General features: G+C 43.9%; 1 protein-coding gene across 11 annotated transcripts in view; it reads left to right on the top strand.

Moving 5' to 3' along the window:
• Positions 1 to 545: 545 nt before the first annotated feature.
• The window catches only part of EVC2 (EvC ciliary complex subunit 2), a 150040-nt gene continuing 129017 nt past the window's right edge, over positions 546 to 21568 (top strand). For 8 of the 11 annotated variants that reach the window (XM_039540429.1, XM_039540427.1, XM_039540426.1 and 5 more), the window contains exons 1-6: positions 674 to 1584; positions 4722 to 4819; positions 8043 to 8097; positions 15246 to 15412; positions 15958 to 16023; positions 21001 to 21187. In XM_039540429.1, coding sequence (XP_039396363.1) covers positions 675 to 1584; positions 4722 to 4819; positions 8043 to 8097; positions 15246 to 15412; positions 15958 to 16023; positions 21001 to 21187 — 1483 coding nt within the window. In that variant the 5' untranslated portion in view covers position 674. Of the gene's footprint in view, positions 649 to 673; positions 1585 to 4721; positions 4820 to 8042; positions 8098 to 15245; positions 15413 to 15957; positions 16024 to 21000; positions 21188 to 21568 lie in introns of those variants that run through there. The other 3 variants (XM_039540432.1, XM_039540431.1, XM_039540430.1) reach the window with 2 other exon arrangements.

The raw sequence follows: 21568 nt of genomic DNA, 5'->3' as shown, positions 1-21568 counted from the left end.
CAAGTTTTGTGGCATTGTTGCTCTGGGGCATGTCGGAGTTAGCCTGGAGTTTTAAGGTGCAGCAGGCAGTGCTTTCTATATAGCTAGTGGAATCTGGACAATTGGGGCCAACAACGGGTTGGATCCAGGAGGAACCAAGTTTTGGGGTGTTGCTGCATTACAAAATGCATTGATTAGAAATGTTCTTGAGCAGTAGGAGCACCTCCGTTTGTTCTCTATTTAAGTAAAGGAAGTTGAGTAATGAGGGCCAAAAACTTGCTGCATCCAGCAGGGTCTGTGTCAGACCTGGGATTTTGAAGCATTATTATGGTTGGGTGCAGATTTTCTTGCACTGCCAGCTAGATCCAATAGAATCCAGGTGTCAGCTGGGGGGGGGGGGAGTTGCAATGCTGCTGCACTAGAACGTGTAATGCTCCAGATATTGATACAATCGGAGCATTTACACGTATTCTCTGTATACCCATTACAGTTTCGAGAGTTAGAGGCCCAAAGCAGGCTTGATTCAGGAGATGACAGACCTGGTGTCTTGTGTTGCTGTTGTGCATCAGACACTGGTTTGGGGTGGGTTTTTTTTTAGAGCAGGAAGTGTGGCCAGACAGTTTGTTCTACTCCAGCTTGGGATGCGGAGGCCAAGGCTGGCACGATCAGGTAGGACCCTTACCCAAACCCACTCAATGCGCACGAAGCCAACTGCAAAGATCCCATCCAGCAACGCGTACCTTGTTTTGCAGAAGAGGCCCGATCACATAGAAACAGAGCAGGAGCGCGGCGCCGACGCCCAAGGCGACCCCCAGCAGCACAGCGGGAGCCAGCAAGCCGGGAGCCAGCTGCAAGGCTTCCACCCAGAACTGCAGCCTGATCTCCCCGCGGCAGGGCCCCGGCGGCGCCTCGCCAGCAGCAGAGGCCATGAACGAGCCCGCAGTGAGAACTCGAGGCGGGGGCATCAGCTCCGCTTGGGACGGGGGAGGGGCCCTGGGCTAGGACCCAGAGCAGCGCCCGCGTGGCGAGCCCAGGGCATCCCGGCTCCCTGCGGGCCGAGTTCGCGGCTGGGGACCGGGAGCCCAGGGCCGGGGGGGAGCGGCCCCCCACCCCTCCCGGGCCGGGAGGAGAGCGAGCGCGGCTGGAGTCGATCGCGGCAGATCTGTGGCTCGGCAGCTCGGCCTGGTTTGGAGCCGGACCCCAGGCTGGAAAGAAACTTTCTCCAGGCCAGTAACGCGGCAGCGGCGGCCGCGCTCCACTGGGGGCTCCTGCGCCGGCTGCTCCCCCCGCGCCTGTCTCATGCGAGCAGCGGCTCCAGGGGGGCTCCGCGCCCCGCCGGGGGCTGTGCTGGCAGCCGGCTACTTCGTGCGAGTGCTGCTGCTGCTCCCGGCCCGGGCCTCCCCGGCGGCGGACCCCCCTGGCCTCGGCCAGCATCCGCCCCCTTGCAAAGACATCGCCGGGAGCCGCCCGGTGCACGGAGCCCCCCCTCCCCTCGGGGCCGGGCACGGGGTCTCGGTGGCCCTTGCCGCTGGCTCGCGGTTTCCTGCCCCCGAGGAGTCTCCCCGCCTCCCGAGCGGCGGGCGGTGCAGCCAGACGGCAGCCCAGGTAAGAGGACGCTTGGCCAAGGCGTGGAAAGCCCTTGGGAGGGGCAAAGGGCTGCCGGTGATCTGCCCTCCCAGAGCAGAACCTCATCCCTCTACCTGGAGGCCGGGCAGAGGCGATGAGCCCCGTTTTATCAGATGAGGAAGCTGAATTGTAGAGACATGAAAGGTCCAAATGTTCAAAAGCATCCGCTAACTTTGGGTGCCCGAGGTACTTCAGATCTGATTTTCATTTCAGAGATACTGAGCACTCGGCATTTCTAAAAAGTTGGCCCTTGGTATTGAGGCACCATTTCAGATTTGGGGGCGGGGTAATGCTTAATTCCTCATGGAAGAGATGCGGAGGCTCAACCAATTTGGTACTGGGACTCAAGCAATTTTTAAATTTTCATAATTGATGCAGCAAGCCCAGAAGTGCCGGGGCTATGAACTGCCAAGCCTAGAGGTGCCGGGCTCAGGTCTGGCAATCCATGGCACAAATTAAGCAGTGGTGGTGCGTGGGCAACTTTAACCATGATTCCAGAGACTAAGGCACGTGAAAACTCTAAGGGTCTTTTTGGTTTGTTTTTGTTTTGTTTTTTACAGGTAATAACTTAGAAATTAGCTGACATGAGCACAGTATCAAATTTCTGTACAAAGAAGAAAAAATATATACAGATAGCAATTAAAGCCATATGTTAAATTTATATGTAAATTTAGAACAATCAGGAGATAATATAGCAAGATAATCCCAAGCCTTGAGGTATCAGTTTTGGAGCCTTAACACAGATATCAGAAACATAGTTTGTACACTCTCTTTAGTAGACAGAAATTAAAAAAAAAAATCTACTTAAAATCTGCTTACATTTGCAGTTGCTGTTGTTTTCTAAATGTCTTGTGTTCCAAATTGTGACGAGGAGAATGAGACAGGTAATTTGTTCCAGGAATATTTAAAGGTAAATTATTGAAAACAGAACCACACTCCAGATATGAGCTAAAACAATGGATAATGCCATGGTCTCATCTTGGCAAAATCCAAGTGTTTTGAAGCTTCACATTGACAGGCTAAAATTACCAAATCTCTTACATGCCTATCTCCCATTGTGGATCTTAAGTAGTCCTTAACTCTCTTGAGCACAGAGAAGTACCTCTCTTTTGATGCTGTAGAAACTGGAAGGCTCAACACAATCTACAATACTCAGCAAAGACTGGCAACCCCTTGGTAAGACATTGAGGACATTCCAGAATTCAGAAATTGACATCTCTTTTTTTGGTGCATTGTGCTTCTTGGCAACTTTAATTCTGCATCCAGATCGCCAAAATCGGTGCCTGTTGATCCGTAGTGATCTGCAGTTATTTTTGGTTTCTCATAATCAAGAAAATTTTCATTTTTTGGGTCACAAGCAGTTAGTGCAGAAAGCAAACTGGAGTTGGAGGTGAATCGGCCATCAAGCTCAGCAAGAATTCTGTCCAGAATAGGATAGTAGAAATCAGATTTTATAGGTCCTTGAGTGCTCTTGGGAACAGCAGTGTACTATAAACAAAAACCAAGGCTTCTTGCCATTTTTGTATTGCTGTGCTTAGCAGTTGTGATTGTCAGACACGGAATATCAATTTCAAGTTCTTTGGCAATGATTTCAGCTTCATCACACATCTCCTTCCATTTGCTTTGAGATGTTCTCATTTATTGAAGAGCAGCAACATTGCTTGCTACTAATTCCACGGCATTTAATAAATTCAGGTTTTCATTTTGCAGTTCTTCTGAAGCCCTGTGCAAAATCTTGAATATTCTTTCCCAAAGCAAGAGGCTCAACAGAAAGGAATAGCTCTTTATCTTTGCCATCAAGCCCTTTGCAATGCTAACTGATGGTCCATCAGCTCTGAACTGAAATGGCTTCCAGTATTTCCACTACCATGCCAATCTTGCATGTTGTTTCCAGAGGGAGTCACACCAGTGAGTTTCACATAATCTACCTAGTTCAAGTACCTCCTGGCCTAGCTCCTGTTGTGCCTTAACAACTGGTTCCCGGTACTTGTAACTACTGCTAAAGAAGATGTACAGTGCCTGAGCAAATGTAAAGACTCCCTGACACTGGGTGATGCTGGAACATGTGTCTGCAGTGACAAGATTAAGCCTGCAAGGACAGCATTTCCCATAAATGGCATGTGTAATCCTTTCCTGAATTCGAGCTTGTATGTCTTTTAAATGTCCACTCAGTACAGAAGCGCCATTGTAGCACTGGGCAAAAATGTAATTAATGTCGAGCTTCAGATGCTGTAGTTCTTCAATAATCATTTTTGAGACAGATCCAGCATTTAGATTTTTCCGTGTGGAAGCAACCCTGAGCTCTTTCCTGAATGATTCCTTTTCCACAGAAGCGTAAAAGGAGACACAGCTGTTCTTTTTTTGGTGTAACTTTAGCTTCATCAACAAGGACAGAAAAATACTTGTTTTGTCTTTTTTTAATTTTTTTTTACCACTGTCAGTCAGGGTGTGTCTACACAGAAAAAGCTGTGCACAGGTTAGCTGTGAGGTAGCTTGATTGAATCCAGCCCAGCTCAGGTAATGATAGCAGTGAAGGCAGCACAGCCAGGCTTCAGCACGGGTAGTGCAAGTCTGATATGCACTCTTGGTGCATACTTGGTTTACTAGTCCATTCTGAAGCCTGTGCTGTGCTGTCTTCACTTCTTTTGTTACCCATGCTAGCTGGATTCAAGTTGAACAGACAAGCCCATGTACAGCTTTTGCTGTGTAGGTATGTCTTTAAATCTGATAACAAAGGCTGGTAGCACCTTTTCTGCATCAGGACTACCAGCTACAATGGTGGTAGCTCCGTGGGGAACTTCTACAGTTCCTTACTATGGAAATAGCCAGGTTTAGCACTGGGTGAATTAGTGCAGACAAGGCCATTGCCAGATTTAATATCTGTGCATCAGTTTATTCTTCTGGAAAGTAGGATAGTATTACCTAAATCAAGAGTTACCTCAACCCATCCTCTGTGAGGTTGTCAGATTTTAATTTGTGTGCACTCTTCCATTCGCTCTGTTAATGGGGGAGCGGAAAATAGTCCTGAGAGCTGAACTGTTCTGTATGCAGAGATGCGAGTAAGTTTTATTTAAGAGTCTGCATGCTTCTTATTTTGATTTATTCTTACAATTTAGATCCTCAATATATTAGCCTCCACTCCAAACCTAACCACTCAGCACTGACCAAACCATCATTTGCCAGAGGGGAAAAAAAATCAATGATTACATATAAGGTAATCACATACCACAAGGGTGTTGGAACAAAGGGTGCTGGGGGTGCGGCTGCAGCACTTGACTTGAAGTCATATACAGGGTTTACAGTTTTGTTCAATGGTTTTTAGCACCTCCGCTATACTAATTATTCCAATGTCACTGCATACCAGGAAATCATTTTCTGAGTCACTTCAGTTTACTGACTTTCATAAACTCATTTTTGTAGTTAATATTTTTATTGTACACTGAAACTGTGGATTACATTTGTAACCACACAGATCACTTTAACTCACATTTGACAACTGTCGTTATACAAAAGACATTTTACAGAAGTATAGACATCTTTGCCAGGAACTAGGTATCTACTGTAAATCTCAAATGAGACCACAGAACAGTGGCATACCAGTTAGAATGTATTTAAAAATGAACCTTTGTTTTTCAATTAATTTTAGTTAATCTTAGTTTATCTCCTTTTAACTCGTGTTTACAGATTAATATAATACTTTGTAATTTTATGTTTACTTAATGTTTAAATATTTTATTCACTATTTAATATTGAAATACTGCTTTGCCATAGCTACTTGTCCTCTGCCTCCAGATTAAATTTGATCAATTAACAAGAAAGATTTTTGAATTCCTCTCTTTGCTTAACCCTGAAAGGCAAATTGAGTTCTTTCTGCTTCTTCCATCTTCATCAATAGTGCATTGAATAATTCTGTTGATGTATGCGGCCAGACAGAATACAGCTTGCTTTTCTTGACTGATATTGGTTCCTGCACCACTGAGAGTAAAAACATGTTTGTATCCATAAAATAAACAGATTTGACTTGAAACAGAGAAAGTATGTATTTGATTGTGGTGATGTTTTTTACAGAGCTGCTTTTCTGACCACAACTGGACTGTAAAGAAAATCCCATATTTATTTTTGGCAGGCTGGACATACAGGATATGTTAGTGAACAGTCTTATTATCCATCATCTAAGTCATTAGCTAGGAGAGTGCGTGGTCTTGAGGGTAGAGTAGCAGAATGGGGATCAGAGTTGAGATACATTTCCGGCTCTAATACTGACGTGTTCTGATGTCTTGTGTCAAGTCACTTAAGGGACACTGGTTAGGTTTAAAATTTTGATGTTCCTGCCCCACAGATCTCAATCTAATCTTTATACTTCCATATGGCTGGCAGGCAGGCAAGTATTATTATTCCTATTTTACAGCGATGAGAACTGAGGCACAGTGTCCAAGCACAGAATGATACTTTAAAAAAACATATATACAAACTCTAAATAATAAACAAGACTTTGTTTTTTTTCTCAAATTTAAAATTTTCTTGGGGTTTGGTTTTAAATATTCTCCTGTAAGAACTGCAAGGCAGTCACTGTAGTGTTGTGTTTAAGAGTCTTCTGGAAAGTAACTATCCTATAAACAGACATGACAATTTCATTCCAGTTTAAAGTCAGTTTCTAGTCTATTATTATTTCTAATAATGCCCCTAGAGCCTCACAGAGATGTAGTAGAGCAGTGGTCTCCAAAGTGGGGAGTACACACCCCAGGGGGTGCGCAAGAGGATCCTTGGGGGTGCGCGGCAGGAGAAGCATTTATTTTTTTTCTTTGGCAAAAATGGTAGAGTCGGCGCAGCCGGGGGTGCGTGCTCAAAATTTTTTTACTAATAAGGGTGCGCAATCAAAAAAGTTTGGGGACCACTTAAGTAGAGGACTGTAGAACTCTACTATTGGTTAGGAGGATTGTCACTCTGCATCGTCTCAGCTGCTGATTGGTGAAGGCAGATGAGGGGGCAGGGTGGGTGATTTTAGTGCAGTAGAAGAGCACGGGAGCTGTAGCCAGAGAACCCCAGCTCCTAGAGGAGGGGACCTGGCTGCAGGTAAGAGCTTGGGCTGGGGCATGCACTACGAGAAAACCTCTGATATGAAACTGGGGGTGGTGGGAAGTGCCCCCCTGGCCCTCCCTAAGTGGTGCCCCTGCATGGTATCTGAAGTAGGGGACCCAAAAACTAAGGCTCCCCAAATTAGTGAACACATTGAAAATTTGGGCCTAAGTGACTTGAGTGACTCTATGCAGGATGTCTGTAGCAGAGGGAGGAATAAAATCCAGAACTCCTAATTTCCAACACTGTGCTTTAACCACTAGACCGGGGGTGGCTAACCTCTGGCTCCGGAGCTGCATGTGGCTCTTCAGAAGTTAATATGCAGCTCCTTGCATAGGTGCTGACTCTGGGCCTGGAGCTACAGGTGCCAGCTTTCCACTGCTCAACCCCAGGCCATGCCATGCCTTACCCCAAGGCTCCTGCCCCCTTCCCTGAGCCTGCTGCACCCTTACTCCTCCCCCCCCTCCATCCCACAGCCTTCTGTACAATGCAAAACAGTTGATCGTGGTAGGGAGGGGGAGGTGCTGATCAGCAGGGCTCCCAGGGTGCTGGAGGTTGGGGGGGGAGCAGGGGGAGGAGCTGATGGGGGGCTGCCGATGTATTACTGTGACTCTTTGGCAATGTACATTGGTAAATTCTGGCTCCTTCTCAGGCTCAGGTTGGCCACCCATGCACTAGATTATGCTTCCTAACCGTGTAGTTTATCTTCCTTATATTTAACCACAGTACTTATCTTTGCTTCTATATTTTTGAAAGATTTAGGAGTGCCACTTATGACCTAAGAACTGGGCGTATACTGGGTGACCCATTGTCTTTCACCCACCATATACACATTATTTCATGACATGGAGAACATAGTGGGTGTAGTTAGAAACACAGATCTAACTCTGTGAGTAATAAAAGGCCTAATGAAGAAAACCAATACAAAATATCACCAGAAAGTCAAAAATTGTATGCGATGGTTTCGCCACCGAAAGAAATATTTTAAAGTTGGGAAAATGTTTTTTTGCTCCATGTGGCTAATTATTATACATAGTAAGAGAGGGTACACTTGCCCCAGAAAGCTCACACTCAAATTAAACAAAGGACAGGAGAGAAATAAATTAAGTGACTTGCCCCCGAGGCATGCAGCAGGTCAGTGGTAAGGCCAAGGCATAAGAACGCAGACCCCAGGTCCAGTGTACTATTCATTAGTCGCTGCCACGTCTCATAATCTTATGAGTTTTGAGAACAGAAATCAGAATTTGTACTTTAGTGTAAAGCACATCACCAGTTTGAGACTTAGAATCAACAGTAATAGAAATGTATTTTGTAAATAAGGTCCTGGGTTTATAGTCACTCTTCTTTTGTGTTAACTGTAGGTTGTTACAGATAAGCAAGGGATTCAAAAAAAGAGAGACTGCTTCGGTATGACAGGTATGTATTCATTTTAACTGCCCTTCCAATTGTTCTAAACCTCGAAGTGCTGGAGAATCCTGGGAGCCGGATGCTTTTAAAAAGTTTGTTTTATAATAACATTTGCAATATAATAAAACATGATGCATCTCTGTTTCTCAGTCGCTATAGCAGGGGTCGGCAACCTCTGGCATGCGGCTCGCCAGGGTAAGCACCCTGGTGGGCCGGGCCAGTTTGCTTACCTGCTGCGCCGGCAGGTTCGGCCAACCGCGGCTCCCACTGGCTGCATTTCGCCGTCCCAAGCCAATGGGGGTGGCAGGAAGCCGCAGCCAGCACATCCCTCGGCCTGCACTGCTTCCCGCAGCCCCCATTGGCCTGGGACGGTGAACTGCGGCCAGTGGGAGCCGTGGTCGGCTGAACCTGCCGTTGCGGCAGGTAAACAAACTGGCCCGGCCTGCCAGGGTGCTTACCCTGGCGAGCCACGTGCCAGAGGTTGCCGACCCCTGCGCTATAGCTATGTCTGCACTTCACGGTAAACCCAGGCCTGTGAGATCCAGGCTTGTGGACTTGGTCTTTCCAAGACTATGATGAAGCATCCGCGCTGCATTTTAAACCAGGGCTTACAGTTGCTGGACCTGGGTCTCAAAACTGTGCTTATGTGTCCACACTGCATTAGGCTGACCTGACTTGGGTTTGTGGTTTGAGCTGCATTCACACTGGAAACTGACAGGGCTTGGACCTGAGTCACAGCAGGACTTGGGATCTGACCCACCCATCCAAAAGGGTCTAGAACCCAGGTCCTGAGTAAGCTTGGGCTTTGGCCAGCATGCAAGGCCACCATAAAAAAGAGTAACCATGCAGGAGGTGTAGGGCAGCCAAAGTGACCCACCAGTGGAGCATCATGGCATAGCTGTAGCACCTCCAGCCAGGGGTGCCCCAGAGAAATATTTATGCGTTCATCAAAATATATCATCCCATCCCTCATGGAAATGTGCATCTTAGTTCCTAATACCATAGACTGTGGCAAGCAAATCTTTTGAGGCAGACCGGATAAGGGAGAGGCCATCTTGCTGAATTGTGGAGGAAGGGGGGCTCAGAAGTAGGTCCTCCTTTTTCCGGTAGTGTTCCCCTTTCGTGATAGAGTATCGGTTTTTACCATTTCAGTTTCCCGAGTGGTAGGTAATTGTAAACTTGAATCAGAAGAACACAGCTCACCTTAGCTGCCTCTGGTTCAAAGCTCAGGCCTGGTGGAGGTATTGGAGGTTCTTATGGGCAGTAAATACCTGTACTGCGTGCTGAGCTCCCTCAAGGTGGTGGTGCTATTCTTCTAATGCAGTTTTGATTGTGAGCAGCTCCTTGTCCAGTATTTCATAGTTCATCTCTGTGGGGATGGTTTTTTGAGAGTAGAATGCACAGGTGTGAAGAACTGACTGGGGTCTGAGTCACTGAGAGAGTCCCATCCTGAGGGCCATGTTGGATGCATCTGCTTCCACTATAAATGGATGAGTTGGGTCAGCGTGTGCCAGAATTGGGGCTGTGATGAAGGCAGTCTTGAGCTGGTTGAAAGCGAGCTGGGCTTCAGGTAGCCAAGTGAATCAAATGGCTTTATGAAGGAGGCAAGTCGGGGGCTATTTGTTCACAGTCATTGGAGATGAATCAACTATTAAAATTTGCAAAGCCCAGGGAGCACTGAAGTTCTCAGTGGGTCTGGGGTGCTGTCCAGTTACAGATGACTTCCACCTTCTGCATATCTATTTGAATGCCCCATATAACCTAAAAATTCAGTGGTGGTCTGGCGTACAAACTAAGCTTCCATAGTCTCTCCAGGACAGACTGACATTATGGCAGTGCTGCTCAGGGCTTCTCAGAAAACACCAATATATCATCAAGGTAGATGTCCCCGAACATTGTTTATGAAATGTTGAAATGTTGTGAGGGCATTGGTTCAGCTGAACAGCATTACTAAATATTCAGAGTGCCCATATTAGGTATGAAAAGCTGTCTTCCATTCATCCCCAGGCCTTATGCTTGTTAAATTATATGCCCCTGAAAGATCAAGTTTAGTGAAAAGGTTCTGGCAGTTCAGCAATTCTAGGATGAGGTGCAGGGGGTACTGATTTGAATAGTCACCTGAGTCAATGTATGATAGGCTATGCAGAAGCATAGTGGCCCATCCTTTTTTCACACAAAGAGGACTAGTGCCCCCCTGCAGAAGTGGATCTCTGAATGAAGCCCTTTGTGAGATTGTTCTGCTATACACGCTTAGTGCATCCTGTTCTGGTTTAGACATAGTGTCTGTCCATCCACAGGGCACCTTGCCCTGGGTTATAGGTCTGTTGGACAGATGTAGTCCCTGTGTGGGGATAGTGAATCTGCTTTTTTGTTTTCAAACACATCCAGGTCGTCTCAGTACTTGTCGAGGAGGCTGAGCTTCTGGTCTGGGCCTGCTCTCTTCTGGTTACCCCCCACAATGCAGGGTCTCACTTCTTAGGGTCTTATCCAATCCTGGGACCACGGATGCGACCACTTGGGATTGGTCTATTTGTTGGAGGCAAGCTATCTGTCAATATTCGGAGGAGAAGCTAATGTTCCTCCGTCACCAGGAGATCCATGGGGAGTGCAACTCCAACCAAGGAATGCCAAGAATTATTGAAAAGAATGGAGAGCAGATCACATCAAAACATACTAATTCCTGATGCCCTTCCATTTCTGCCTCTAGGAGGACTGTGTCTTAGGTCACCAGTCCTGATGATAGGGATAACCCATCAATTGCATCCACCAGGTCCAGTGTGGGTTTTGGCAGGAGAGGGATCTGTAGGGTTTGGGCTGCCTTAACATGTATAAAGTTAGCAGCAGCCCTGGAGTCTGTCATTGCTAGTTGCAGGGGAGTCTCCTGCGCTTGCTCCAAGACTTGCAACTGCAGTGGCAATTGGAAATGCGGGGAGAGCCCACGATTCATGTGTTGGGCTCTACTTGAGGGTGGCTACAGAGCATGGAAGTTTGGTGATGCCCAGGTTGTACCCCCCACTATTGGCCTGGGCTGGTCTATTTCCTGAGCTCTTTCAAGCTAGACAGGAGGCAAAGGTGTGTCCTGGCTCCACACAATAAAAACAGGTTCAGCTATTGTGAACAATCCTTCTCCTCCAGGGTTGGGCATGACCAGGGTGACCCAGGTTGACTTGCATGGATTCAGGACTTGGTATAGAGGGTGGGCATAGCATTAGTAACATAACAATCTCATTGAGCATCACAGTTTTTGCTGAAAAGCATCCTATTTTTTTCTGTTTTATCCTACCTCTTACCCTCTGGTTTATTCTCACAGTGTCTTTAGCTTTGAAACAAGAAAAGCTAATGGCAACATTGGAAATTGAAGTGCAGTAAATTACTACTTTTGTCTGTTCAGCGGTGTGTGTAATTGAAGGGACTTTAAATTGGTTCTTGTGTGAGGGCTGCTTTTGAGGACACTGAATAACTCCAAGGGGAGAAAAAAAATATAGTAAACAAATGCATTTTTGAAAAACAAAAATAAGACAAGGTAACTGAAAGTTTTGTTGATGTTAGGAGTCATTAGGAAAAACAAATTCCAAATTTCTTTACAGATTCAAAATATGCAGCTTTGGGGGAAGGGCTAACTATTAGAATTACTGTATTTATTGTTAAAAATGCACAATTTTTGCTATTGGTAACTGAGCATCAGCACCGAGTTTGTCACTTCACGCATAAGGCATGACCCATGCCCTGACATGTCTTACAATCTGCTGTAATTCTGACACTGACAACACCAGTATAGTTTGTATGAGTTCGGATGTAGTGCAGAGGTATATGAATGTCAAAGAATGGACTTGTGGGATTCTGCACCAACTGCTTGCCAGACTATAGCTGAACCTCTTAAATTCCAGATTACTGTGTTTGTTTTTGTGACTAATAGCTGCCTCCATTTCAGCTTTCCCTTTTTTTTTTTTTTTAAAAGTGCCCCACTTTACTTTGTGTGTCATTCATCTCCTATAATGGCTGGTTGTCAGAGGATAAAGTCTACTACACATGCCAGCTACAGAAGCCACTCCTCTTAACACTGGAGTTCCAAGATTCAGTCCCTAATGATGACCAATAATTGAGGTCATTGCAAATGCAAGATCCACCTCTTTGCGCATAGATTACCAAAATGGAAGAGACTACAAATGGCTAACAGATTCTTCTCTTACATATCTATCCCCTGGACTCATAGGAAAGTGAGCAGAGAATATGGTCTGTAATTGGACAGCAAAGATTTTTCTTAATAATTCATGTATCTGACACCTAGGTAATATGTATTGTGCATAATATGAATATATGGGATTTAGTGAATTCAATTGTAATCTCAATGGCAAAATATTCAGAGTAATCTTTCGCATGTTGCAATGACTTTATTGTTACTTCAGTTTTCCAATATTTTTAATTTGCAGTTCAATATAAAGTGCTTCCTGAGCACAATAGGGTTCCAACCTTTGCAACTGATAAGCTTTGACTTCTACATATGAAGTCAACGGGTTGCCTCATGGGTGTAGAAGTCCATCTGCGTGCTGTCATTTTAGGGTTGGAGTCTATATTGGCATCTCATTGATTATGGTAATCATAATTGTTTAGTTAAATCCTGCTCACCAGGGCTTTGATTTAAGTCACCAAATTCACTTCTGAGGGCTTAGTCCTGAAAGGTGTGAGGAGGTGTGAGGTGCAAACAGAACCTTATAAAAAGTGGTAAATACCACTTGCGGTTGGGCCATAATTCAATATAACTAATCCCAAGAAAATACAACAGAAATATATCCTATATAATATACAGAAAATATGCTGTTTGTGTCACATTTCTTTGGTTGAAAGTTTGTACACATTTATTTTGTCAAACCTCCCCCCCACCAGCATTATTGAAAATGAATCTTTTAATAAAAAGTTGTAGACATTATGAAAACCTTCTACTTCTCACAAAAATTTTCCAGCACTATTTTAATCGAAATTCATATGGAAATTATTTTCAAAATTATCAAAAATGTTACTGAAACCAGGGGTTTTCAGAAAGCAAACATGTTTTTTGTTTAAATGAAAAAATTCGAACTTGAGTTTGATAAAAATTTCAGTAAAAAATATTGAGAACATTTCACAGAAGATGGGACGTGTCCATTTCAGACCCCGGAAACGGAAACAATTTAGAAATTTTTAATTTACATTATTTTCTAATTTACCGATCAGCTCCAGTTTGATTAAACTAAGTTTTAGGATGAGCAGCCATTCATAGTAATACTGGATCTTATCCCTTGTGACAGACTCAGGCCAGAAGGATATAAGAGGATAGTGGAAGGCAGGTATATCAGCCTCAGAATGAGTTGTTCCCTTGATAGCCAAACAAGGGCTACTCCAGGCCAATCAAGACACCTGAGGCCAATTTAACCAGCTAAGGTCGTTAGGCTAATGCTGGGACCTGACCTCAATTAACTGAGAAAGAGTCAGTTAAGGCTGATAGGCTAATGGAGAGAGCTGGAACCAATTAAGGTCCCACTTATACCGCTTTAAAAGCTCTCCTTTCCAGTTCCCTAGAGAGGTGCCCAGGTGAAAGGAGCTGGAGGAGAGGAAGCATTACTGAACCCTGAGGTAAGGGTGAAGCTTGGAAAAGGGGAACATGGGAAAGTGGTCCAGGGAATCAAAGCAGCATCAGTGAAGGAGGGAAGCCGATAACAGCTGCTACCATTAGGGAGCCTGGGCTGGAACCCGGAGTAGAGGGCGGGCCCGGGTTCCCCCTTCCCCCACCCTCCGCATGATCTACAGAGATCCCTTTAAAAGGGGAAACAGACTTTGGTCCAGGCAGGAGACCAAATGGTACCTACGGAGCTCTAAGGAGCACCAAAACTGTGGGTATTTCACCTTCCCACCTCCCATACTGGCCTGTGAGGAAAATAGCTCAATAAGTTGTAACTTCTGCCACCATACCAGGAGAGGGAGGTCATCTTGAGGACCTTAGTGAACTTCTGAGGCCACTGTATCCACCAGGAAGTGCAGGACCTACCAATACAGGCTCGGAGCTTTGTCACACCCTATATTAAAGATGTTTAGATAGTACAGTGATGAGTGTGATATAAGAACTTGTGTTGAATAGACTAATGCTATTAAATTATTTTGGTTTATATTTTCAGAACTGTTCATCATAGGCAAATCTTTTTTCAGTATGTTATAAGATGATATTGACATTACTGTTTTACAGAATTGGGGCACTTGGTTTGATTGTATTACGATTTAACGGAAACTCATTTGAGAACAAAACACCCATTAGAAACATTTTAAAACAGTCTGAATGTTTAATGATTTACTGGCAGACTGTGTCTTTGAAGCACAAGGCTTTTTTATATTTAGGTAGCTCATATTTATAAAGCTCTTCAATTAGTCATGCTTTTCTGAAATCTTAGCGTGGGCTGAAATTATTAATAGTTGGTTTAAGCCTCAAACCTATTAATTGAGGTATAATTTGTTTTAAATCTGAATGACAAAATTCTGCTCTTGGAGATGCACATACAAAACCTTTTTCTGTGGGCTCCCAGTGAGAGTTGTGTGCACATATCTGAGGGCAGAATTTTGCCTGAAGTTTATTATGAATTGTATAGTTTAATTATTTCAGAAAATGACACTGGTTCCAATGCTGTACACACTTCCCACTGAGAACAGAGCCTGCTAATTAAAGTTGTCTCCTTTGGAATGAGAGGGAGTAAGGTCACCAGTTACGGCACAAGACTGGAAATCAGGAAACCTAGTTCTGTTCTTGTGTCTGCTACTGACCTGCTGCGTGATCTTGGGCAAGTCACTTCACCTCTCTGTTCCTCAGTTTTCTTCTTGCCCTGTGCCTGCCTTGTTGTGCTCCTTCAGGGAGGGATTGTCTCATACTGTGTTTGTCTAGCAAAATAGGGCCCCAATCATAGAAATGAAGGGCTGGAAGGGACCTCATGAGGTCATCTAGTCCATCCCCCTGTGCTGAGGCAGGACCAAGTAAACTTAGACCATCCCTAACAGGTATTTGTCTAACCTCTTCTTAAAATGGTTGAATCCTCTTTGCTACTGCTATGCACAGTGGCAGGTGTTTGCCACATGGGATCTAGAGTTTGTGAGACAGATGCTTTAGTTCTAATGTAGAGTATTACTTTCACTTTCAGCTGTAGAATTACCGGGAACAGGATTAAAGGGAACAAATGAAGGCCATGATCTGTTTTTGACTTCCGCAGCACCAGATGTTCATGGGATCCATTCACTGTTTGCCTTGATCCCCTCGTGGACAAAGAAGATTTTGTTCAAACGAGAGTCTACCATTAACCAGCAGCTGGTCAGTAAGATATGGTTGATGTTTAATATCTGAAAGGGTTGAAGAGAAGTAAGATCAGCAGTAGTCTACCACTGGGAATTTAGTAGTTAATTAGTATAGAGTTTCTAATTGTGTCTCATATGATTATGTTCACCTTCAGTAGCTTCAGCAGTAACATCTAAATGCATGAGTTCCTTATAACTGTAGTGACAGGTACAGTCAGGTGCATGCCATATAAATGCTAATTCTCTAAGTAATAAAATGCATCTTACCATTTGATGAATTTGTTTCTTTACATTGTGCATTTTATCATGGAAGATTGGTCACCGAAAATAAACATGTCACTTAGGCTAATAATTATATGTGGGAATAGATAGTTTAAACAAATTTGTATAAACAGATAAAAGAAGATTCATTGATGGGATGACAGAGCTCTTAACCACCAAGGTTGCGAATCAGTTTAACATCTTTTTCTCTTTCTTCATTACATTACACAACTTGTGTTGTAGTTTTGTATTGAGGTGGGTCCATACACAACATAGATTTTTGTTTTTTTCCCTCCCCAGCTGGAAGGTGTGCCAAGAATTTCAGTGTCTTCTGGGTATGGGATAACTCTTCAGAAATGTGCAGTGGTAAGTTTCATGATACTGCTTTCTCTTATTTGAGGAAGTAATAAGATCCAAATCTTCTGTGAATATTTTTTGTCCAGTTATATAAATAAGACCCCTAATATAACCCAAAGCCAGTACACAGAAACCAATACTTTTATATTGTATAATGCAGGGAGGAAGTTGTTATACAGTAAATGTAATCTAATACTTCAACATTATCTGTAAGGAATGAGCTTTGAAACAATAGTCAGCAGCATTTACTAACACAGTACAGAGTACAGAACATTACTGACCAGTGTAGTCTTTATATTATTGATGAGTTGATATTGCCAATGGTATCTTAAACCATAGTAACCTGTGACATGGGTTCATGCTCCCTAAAGGCTATGGTATCAGAATTAGCAGGGTGAGAACCGCTATTAGAAATATCCTTAGTTCTGGAGACTATAGAAGCACATGAGGAATAATAGCAGTAACCACAACAGAATCTGCAAATGATCAATCTTCCCTTTATTAAAAGCCTTACTACACATATAATCAATGCCGCAGCTATAGATACATAAGTGAAGATGGACATCTTATGATATTTCGCCAACATCGATGTCTTCATACAGGTTGAACCTCTCTAGTCTGGCATGATCAGGTCGGCAACATCCGTGGTCAGGCATGATTTTATTTATGTTTTTTATGCTTTATCTACTTATTACCTTGTGCCAATACAATAAAATTGTGTAACAACAGTAATACTTTGTTACGAAGAGTGCCGGTAAGCCTTGGCTAGGCGGTGTTGCAAGCGTCGTTCTGTTTATTCGCCTCGGAGAGATTAAAAATAAAAAGAGACCCACTTGCTACAATATTGACCTCATGTGGTTTGGCAAATTCTCTGGTTCAGCACCGGTTAGGTCCTGAGGGTGCTGGACTACAGAGGTTCAACCTGTTCTTGCATCCCCAAGGGTACCAGCAGGATGGGTGGATCTCTCAACAGACGGTTACCTGTAGAGCAGTGGTTCTCAGCCAGGGGCCCAGGGGCCCCTGGGGGCTGTGAACAGGTTTCAAGGGGTCTGCCAAAATAAACCAGAGAGCAGAGCCAGTGTTAAACTCACTGGGGCCCAGGGCAGAAAGACCAATTCCGAGCCCCACTGCCCAGGGCTGAAAGAGAAGCCTGAGCAAATTAGCTTTGGAGACCCCTCCCCCCACCCAGTGCCATGGGGCCCTGGGCAGTTGGTCTCTTTGCTACCCCATAATGTAGACCCTGGCTTTTAATCTGCTGAAAAATAGTTGTGGCACAAGAGGGCCATGGAATTTTTATAGCCTGTTGGGGGGTGGGGGAGGGGCTCAGAAAGAAAAAGGTTGAGAACCCCTGCTGTAGAGGGACTCCTGATTGATTCTTCCTCCCTATTCATGCTGAGGATCCCTTTTTATTCTGTGTTATACTCACGCCCATAGCCCTTATGCATATGCATGAGGGTTCCAACCCCTTTTCCCTTATCTGGTCTTCCACACTCCATAAAATTTGGGGTGCCTCACTTTTGATGGAGTATCCTCTTAGTTCCCCTTATTTTAATTAGCATTTACATCAGTGAGTTCCCATGCAGAATTTCCCATGATGTTACAATCGAGCATCTTGCAGAATTGATGGGTACGTAGTGGCATATTTTCCAAACTTCATAGTAGCATTTATTTTACAGTAACCTTGTAACTTCACTGGTACCTCCTCGGTTATTTGCTCATGCCTACCCTTTAAAGCCTAATGTGTCTAAGATAAAATCTTACAGGCCTCAGCCTGCTGGCCTTGCATTACAGCCCTACTTTGCTTATAAACCTAATGCACACTCATAAATGCTTGTCAGTCTTACACCTCTATAAGAGTATCCTGCTTATTGCTATACCTATGCCTACAATTTAAATCTATTCACTACATGTTAATTATATATAAATTAACCACAACAATAGATAACACAATTTGATGTTTACATAAGGTGGTAAGCCACAGCAGATCCTAGGAGGAAGTTTAGTGTAAACATAGAATGAAACGGAACTATTTTTTTTAATGAGTCAGTATATTTCAGTTACTGCACCTGGCCCTTAATCCATCTGCCAATGTTTGGGGCTTTACAATCTAATTTTCCAATTAAAAAAAAATATTTTTTCACTCCCCCTGCTGTTTGAAAAACTCACACAAATGAAGGGATAACAGTGAAAATGACTATACACAAAGACTGCTGTCAAATGCACAAAGGGCCAGATTTTCAAAGATATTTAGGTGCCTAAAGATGCAGACAGGCCCCTAGTGGGATTTTCAGAAGTGCACCAGCAGCTTAGATGCCTAACTCCCATTGACTTGAGGCACTTAACCTGCTTAGAGGGGTTTGAAAAATGGCTATTTTTCCAGTTTGTTTATTTTGGGCCAGATTTTTAAAACCTAATTTGGTTTTTCATTTTTACTCTGGTCAGATCAGGTTTGAATATTTGTAATTACAGCCAATTCACTCTGCCTGTCCCTTGAATGGAGAAAGATAGTGTGTTGTGCTTTAAGTCAAGCTTGGATTCAGCCTTTCAAATGACCCAGCATACAAGCATTGGGAATTTAGCAGCTGATTTGAAAATATTGACCTGGTGAACTGGACCAGATCCTATGCACAGAGTGGAAAATAGGAAATGGAGAATACATATGCATTACATTACAGAGCCTAATTAACTGTAATGTTATTATCAAAATGGCCATGGGTCATAATTAGCAAGACTGAATATTGATAATTTCAGTTACATGAAGTGGTGAGACACAACCTCCCACTTCAGAAAGCTTTATAGAGCAGACTCACTACTCGTTTATTATAAGAAGATCTTGGCGAGAGAGAGTTTTGAAACACTTGCATATTTGATTCTTTCTGCTACTCATAGTACAACCTAGGCAATCTCATTAAAAATGGCGAAGTCTTGCTGCACAAGATCAAAGCTAGTCTGCTCCAGATGGTGGGATTATCAGGAAATAATCTTTCAATGCTGCCAGTTGTAAATTTAAAAAAAAAGGTTATATGTGAATTGTCTTCCACCTTTGGATCAAATTCATATTTTATTTTAACTTGCTAATCTTGCCCTTTTATTTGAATCCTAATACATCTGAACAGACATTTTCCTCCTAACACCTGGCTGACCATATGGCATCCTCTAGTAATTTAAATGGAAAAGTAAGATCTACTTTGTTCCCCCATTTTAGGAACATTTCTGAGGCATTTCCTTTGCAAAGCCAGCAGGGAAATGACATACATTTAGTCATTCGGGGACAGATTCTGTAGTCCCTTCCTCACATAGATAATGCCACTGAAACCAGGGTGTAAAGACGACTCACATGTAGTGGGCCTGGCTCCTCCATTTGTACATTGCGGGTGGGGGGAATAAGGGCCCAATTTTATCAGTGTGCCCTTTAAACTGTGTCATTCTCCAAATGATGAGACCATCAATGTGTTAGTGCTTTACAGTTGCAATAATCTTAAACAGGGCCCTGGTAAATCTTTATAAACAGATGCAGGGTATAAATTATTCTTTTCCTCTTTTTTGGTGAATGACACCTCTCATTGTCATCTGAATTCCTATGGCTTGCACACCAGATATGTGGGAATCATTCCTAAAGCTCATCCACCCTTTCCCCAACATAAGATTCTGTCTGCAAGTTCCTGATCCTTCTCCCTTCCCTGATTACTCTCCCCCCGAATCCCTTCTGTTTCCTCTCCTTTCGAGCCTTCCCCCATTTTGCTTCTTCACCCCAGTCTCCTGTGTGCTACTCCAGGGGCTGATCACATTTGCTGATTGCCTTTTAGAAACAGAGGACAAAAAAATCAGGGATCTATAGTTGCTCAGCTGTCTCTGTGAGATGCTGCTTTTGCTTCAGGCTGTAGGAACAAGAGCTGTAGGAACAAGAGCTGCAGGTTACAAGTGAATGCGAGGGCCAGTGGTTTAAGGGAGATTGCGGCCCCTGGGCATCTATTCCCTATGATAGCTGCAGCTGTAGATAGTTCTCCTCCGTCAAGGTGAGGTATAAGCGAAATATCTAAGATCTCCTGTTACTCCCAACTACTCACATTCAGGCTCTTTCTAATGAGAAGTCAGGAGACCAGAACTCCAATGTAACTATTATTATAGCATTCAAAAATATGCAGCTGTATCTGAAGGCATCATCCGTTTGGCCAGCTGAGGAGAATTGCAATCAGAGGCAGGAGCTGTTGTTGTGAAAGTGGTAAGGAGTTGCTAGGGCCAAACACTGAATGAAGGACTTTATTAGAATATGGAAAACAGGGCCGCCCAGAAGGGGGGGGCAAGTGGGGCAATTTGCCCCAGGCCCCGCAGGGGCCTCGTGAGCCCTGGCCAAGAATCCCTTCTCTGTCTACTCACCCGGGGAGGCTGCAGGGCAGGGATGCACGGCCCCTGCTGCAGTGCCAGCCATGGGGCTGCGGCGCGCGACCCCAACTGCAGCCACCGGCAGAAGCCATGGGGCTGGGGCACATGGCCCCAGCTGCAGCACGGCCCCCAGCTGCTGCGGGGCTGCGGCACAGTGGAGCCGGGGGTGGGGGGGGTAGCAAGTGTGATGTACATTAAGGGCCTTCTCTTCATGCTGCCAAAGCTGAGTGTTATGAATTTTCCAGAACCTGATTAGAACATTGCATTCTAATTCTCCTGTATGAGGTCTCTCTGGGATTTTCAGATTCTTGTTTTCACTCAGTCCTTTCTCTGCATGAGCTATTATCCTGGATTTCAAACTACAAGGTTTTTCTATTGCACTGTCGCCAAGCAACAGTTTGACGTGTAGGAGATTAAAATCTCTCTGGGAGTTTGAAATCAAATGGAGTGTGATGTTGTCAGCAGGTCACTCAGAATGCCCTCGAAGAAAAAGCTTTAACACACACATGCACGCACACACTCTAAACTAAGTGGGCCTAGTAATTTGCTGCTAACTACTACCATTTCACTCCAAAAGAAAACTATTGGTATTTCTGGTTTTAGGTGGCTACTGAACATGATCTCCAAACTGCATATGTAAGGCTTCTGATAAATAATACCAACACACCATCTGCATCCAATGTCACAGATCTCATTCTGCTGGACAATATTACTGGCCTCCATGTTCAAGGAACCAGTGGTAATAAGACTACAGATGGGTTCCAGATATATAAGAGAGGATTCCTGCAAGGTAACTAATTAAGCAGTGGCTCTGCTTTTCAATATGTGAAGACAATTTTTGTGACAAGAAAACTTCAAATTAGGATATTTAATTGTTTATTCTGGTGATTTTAGGTTAAAACAAAAACACCCTTTAACAGTTAATGTATCTTAGTTCCAGAAAGGTTTGTTTTCAACTTTGCAATTGTAATATTCTTTCAACTCAGAGGTGTGAGTCAGGCCAAATTTATCTCCAAGCTTGGAGCTGTCTCTGATGTCAGTGGATGCAGAATTGGACTCTTCAGTTGTGTAACACTTAGCTCCTTTAAAACCTGACACAAGTAAAGAATGTTTGTGTTACTTTAATTCCAATGGAAAGATTTTTTTAATCAGTATCAACGCAAATCTGATC

The sequence above is a fragment of the Mauremys reevesii genome, linkage group 5 (assembly GCF_016161935.1).
Source record: "Mauremys reevesii isolate NIE-2019 linkage group 5, ASM1616193v1, whole genome shotgun sequence".
NCBI lineage: Eukaryota > Metazoa > Chordata > Testudines > Geoemydidae > Mauremys > Mauremys reevesii.
The sequence above is the reverse complement of the archived record's forward strand: the minus strand, read 5'-3'. Positions and strand labels throughout refer to the sequence as shown.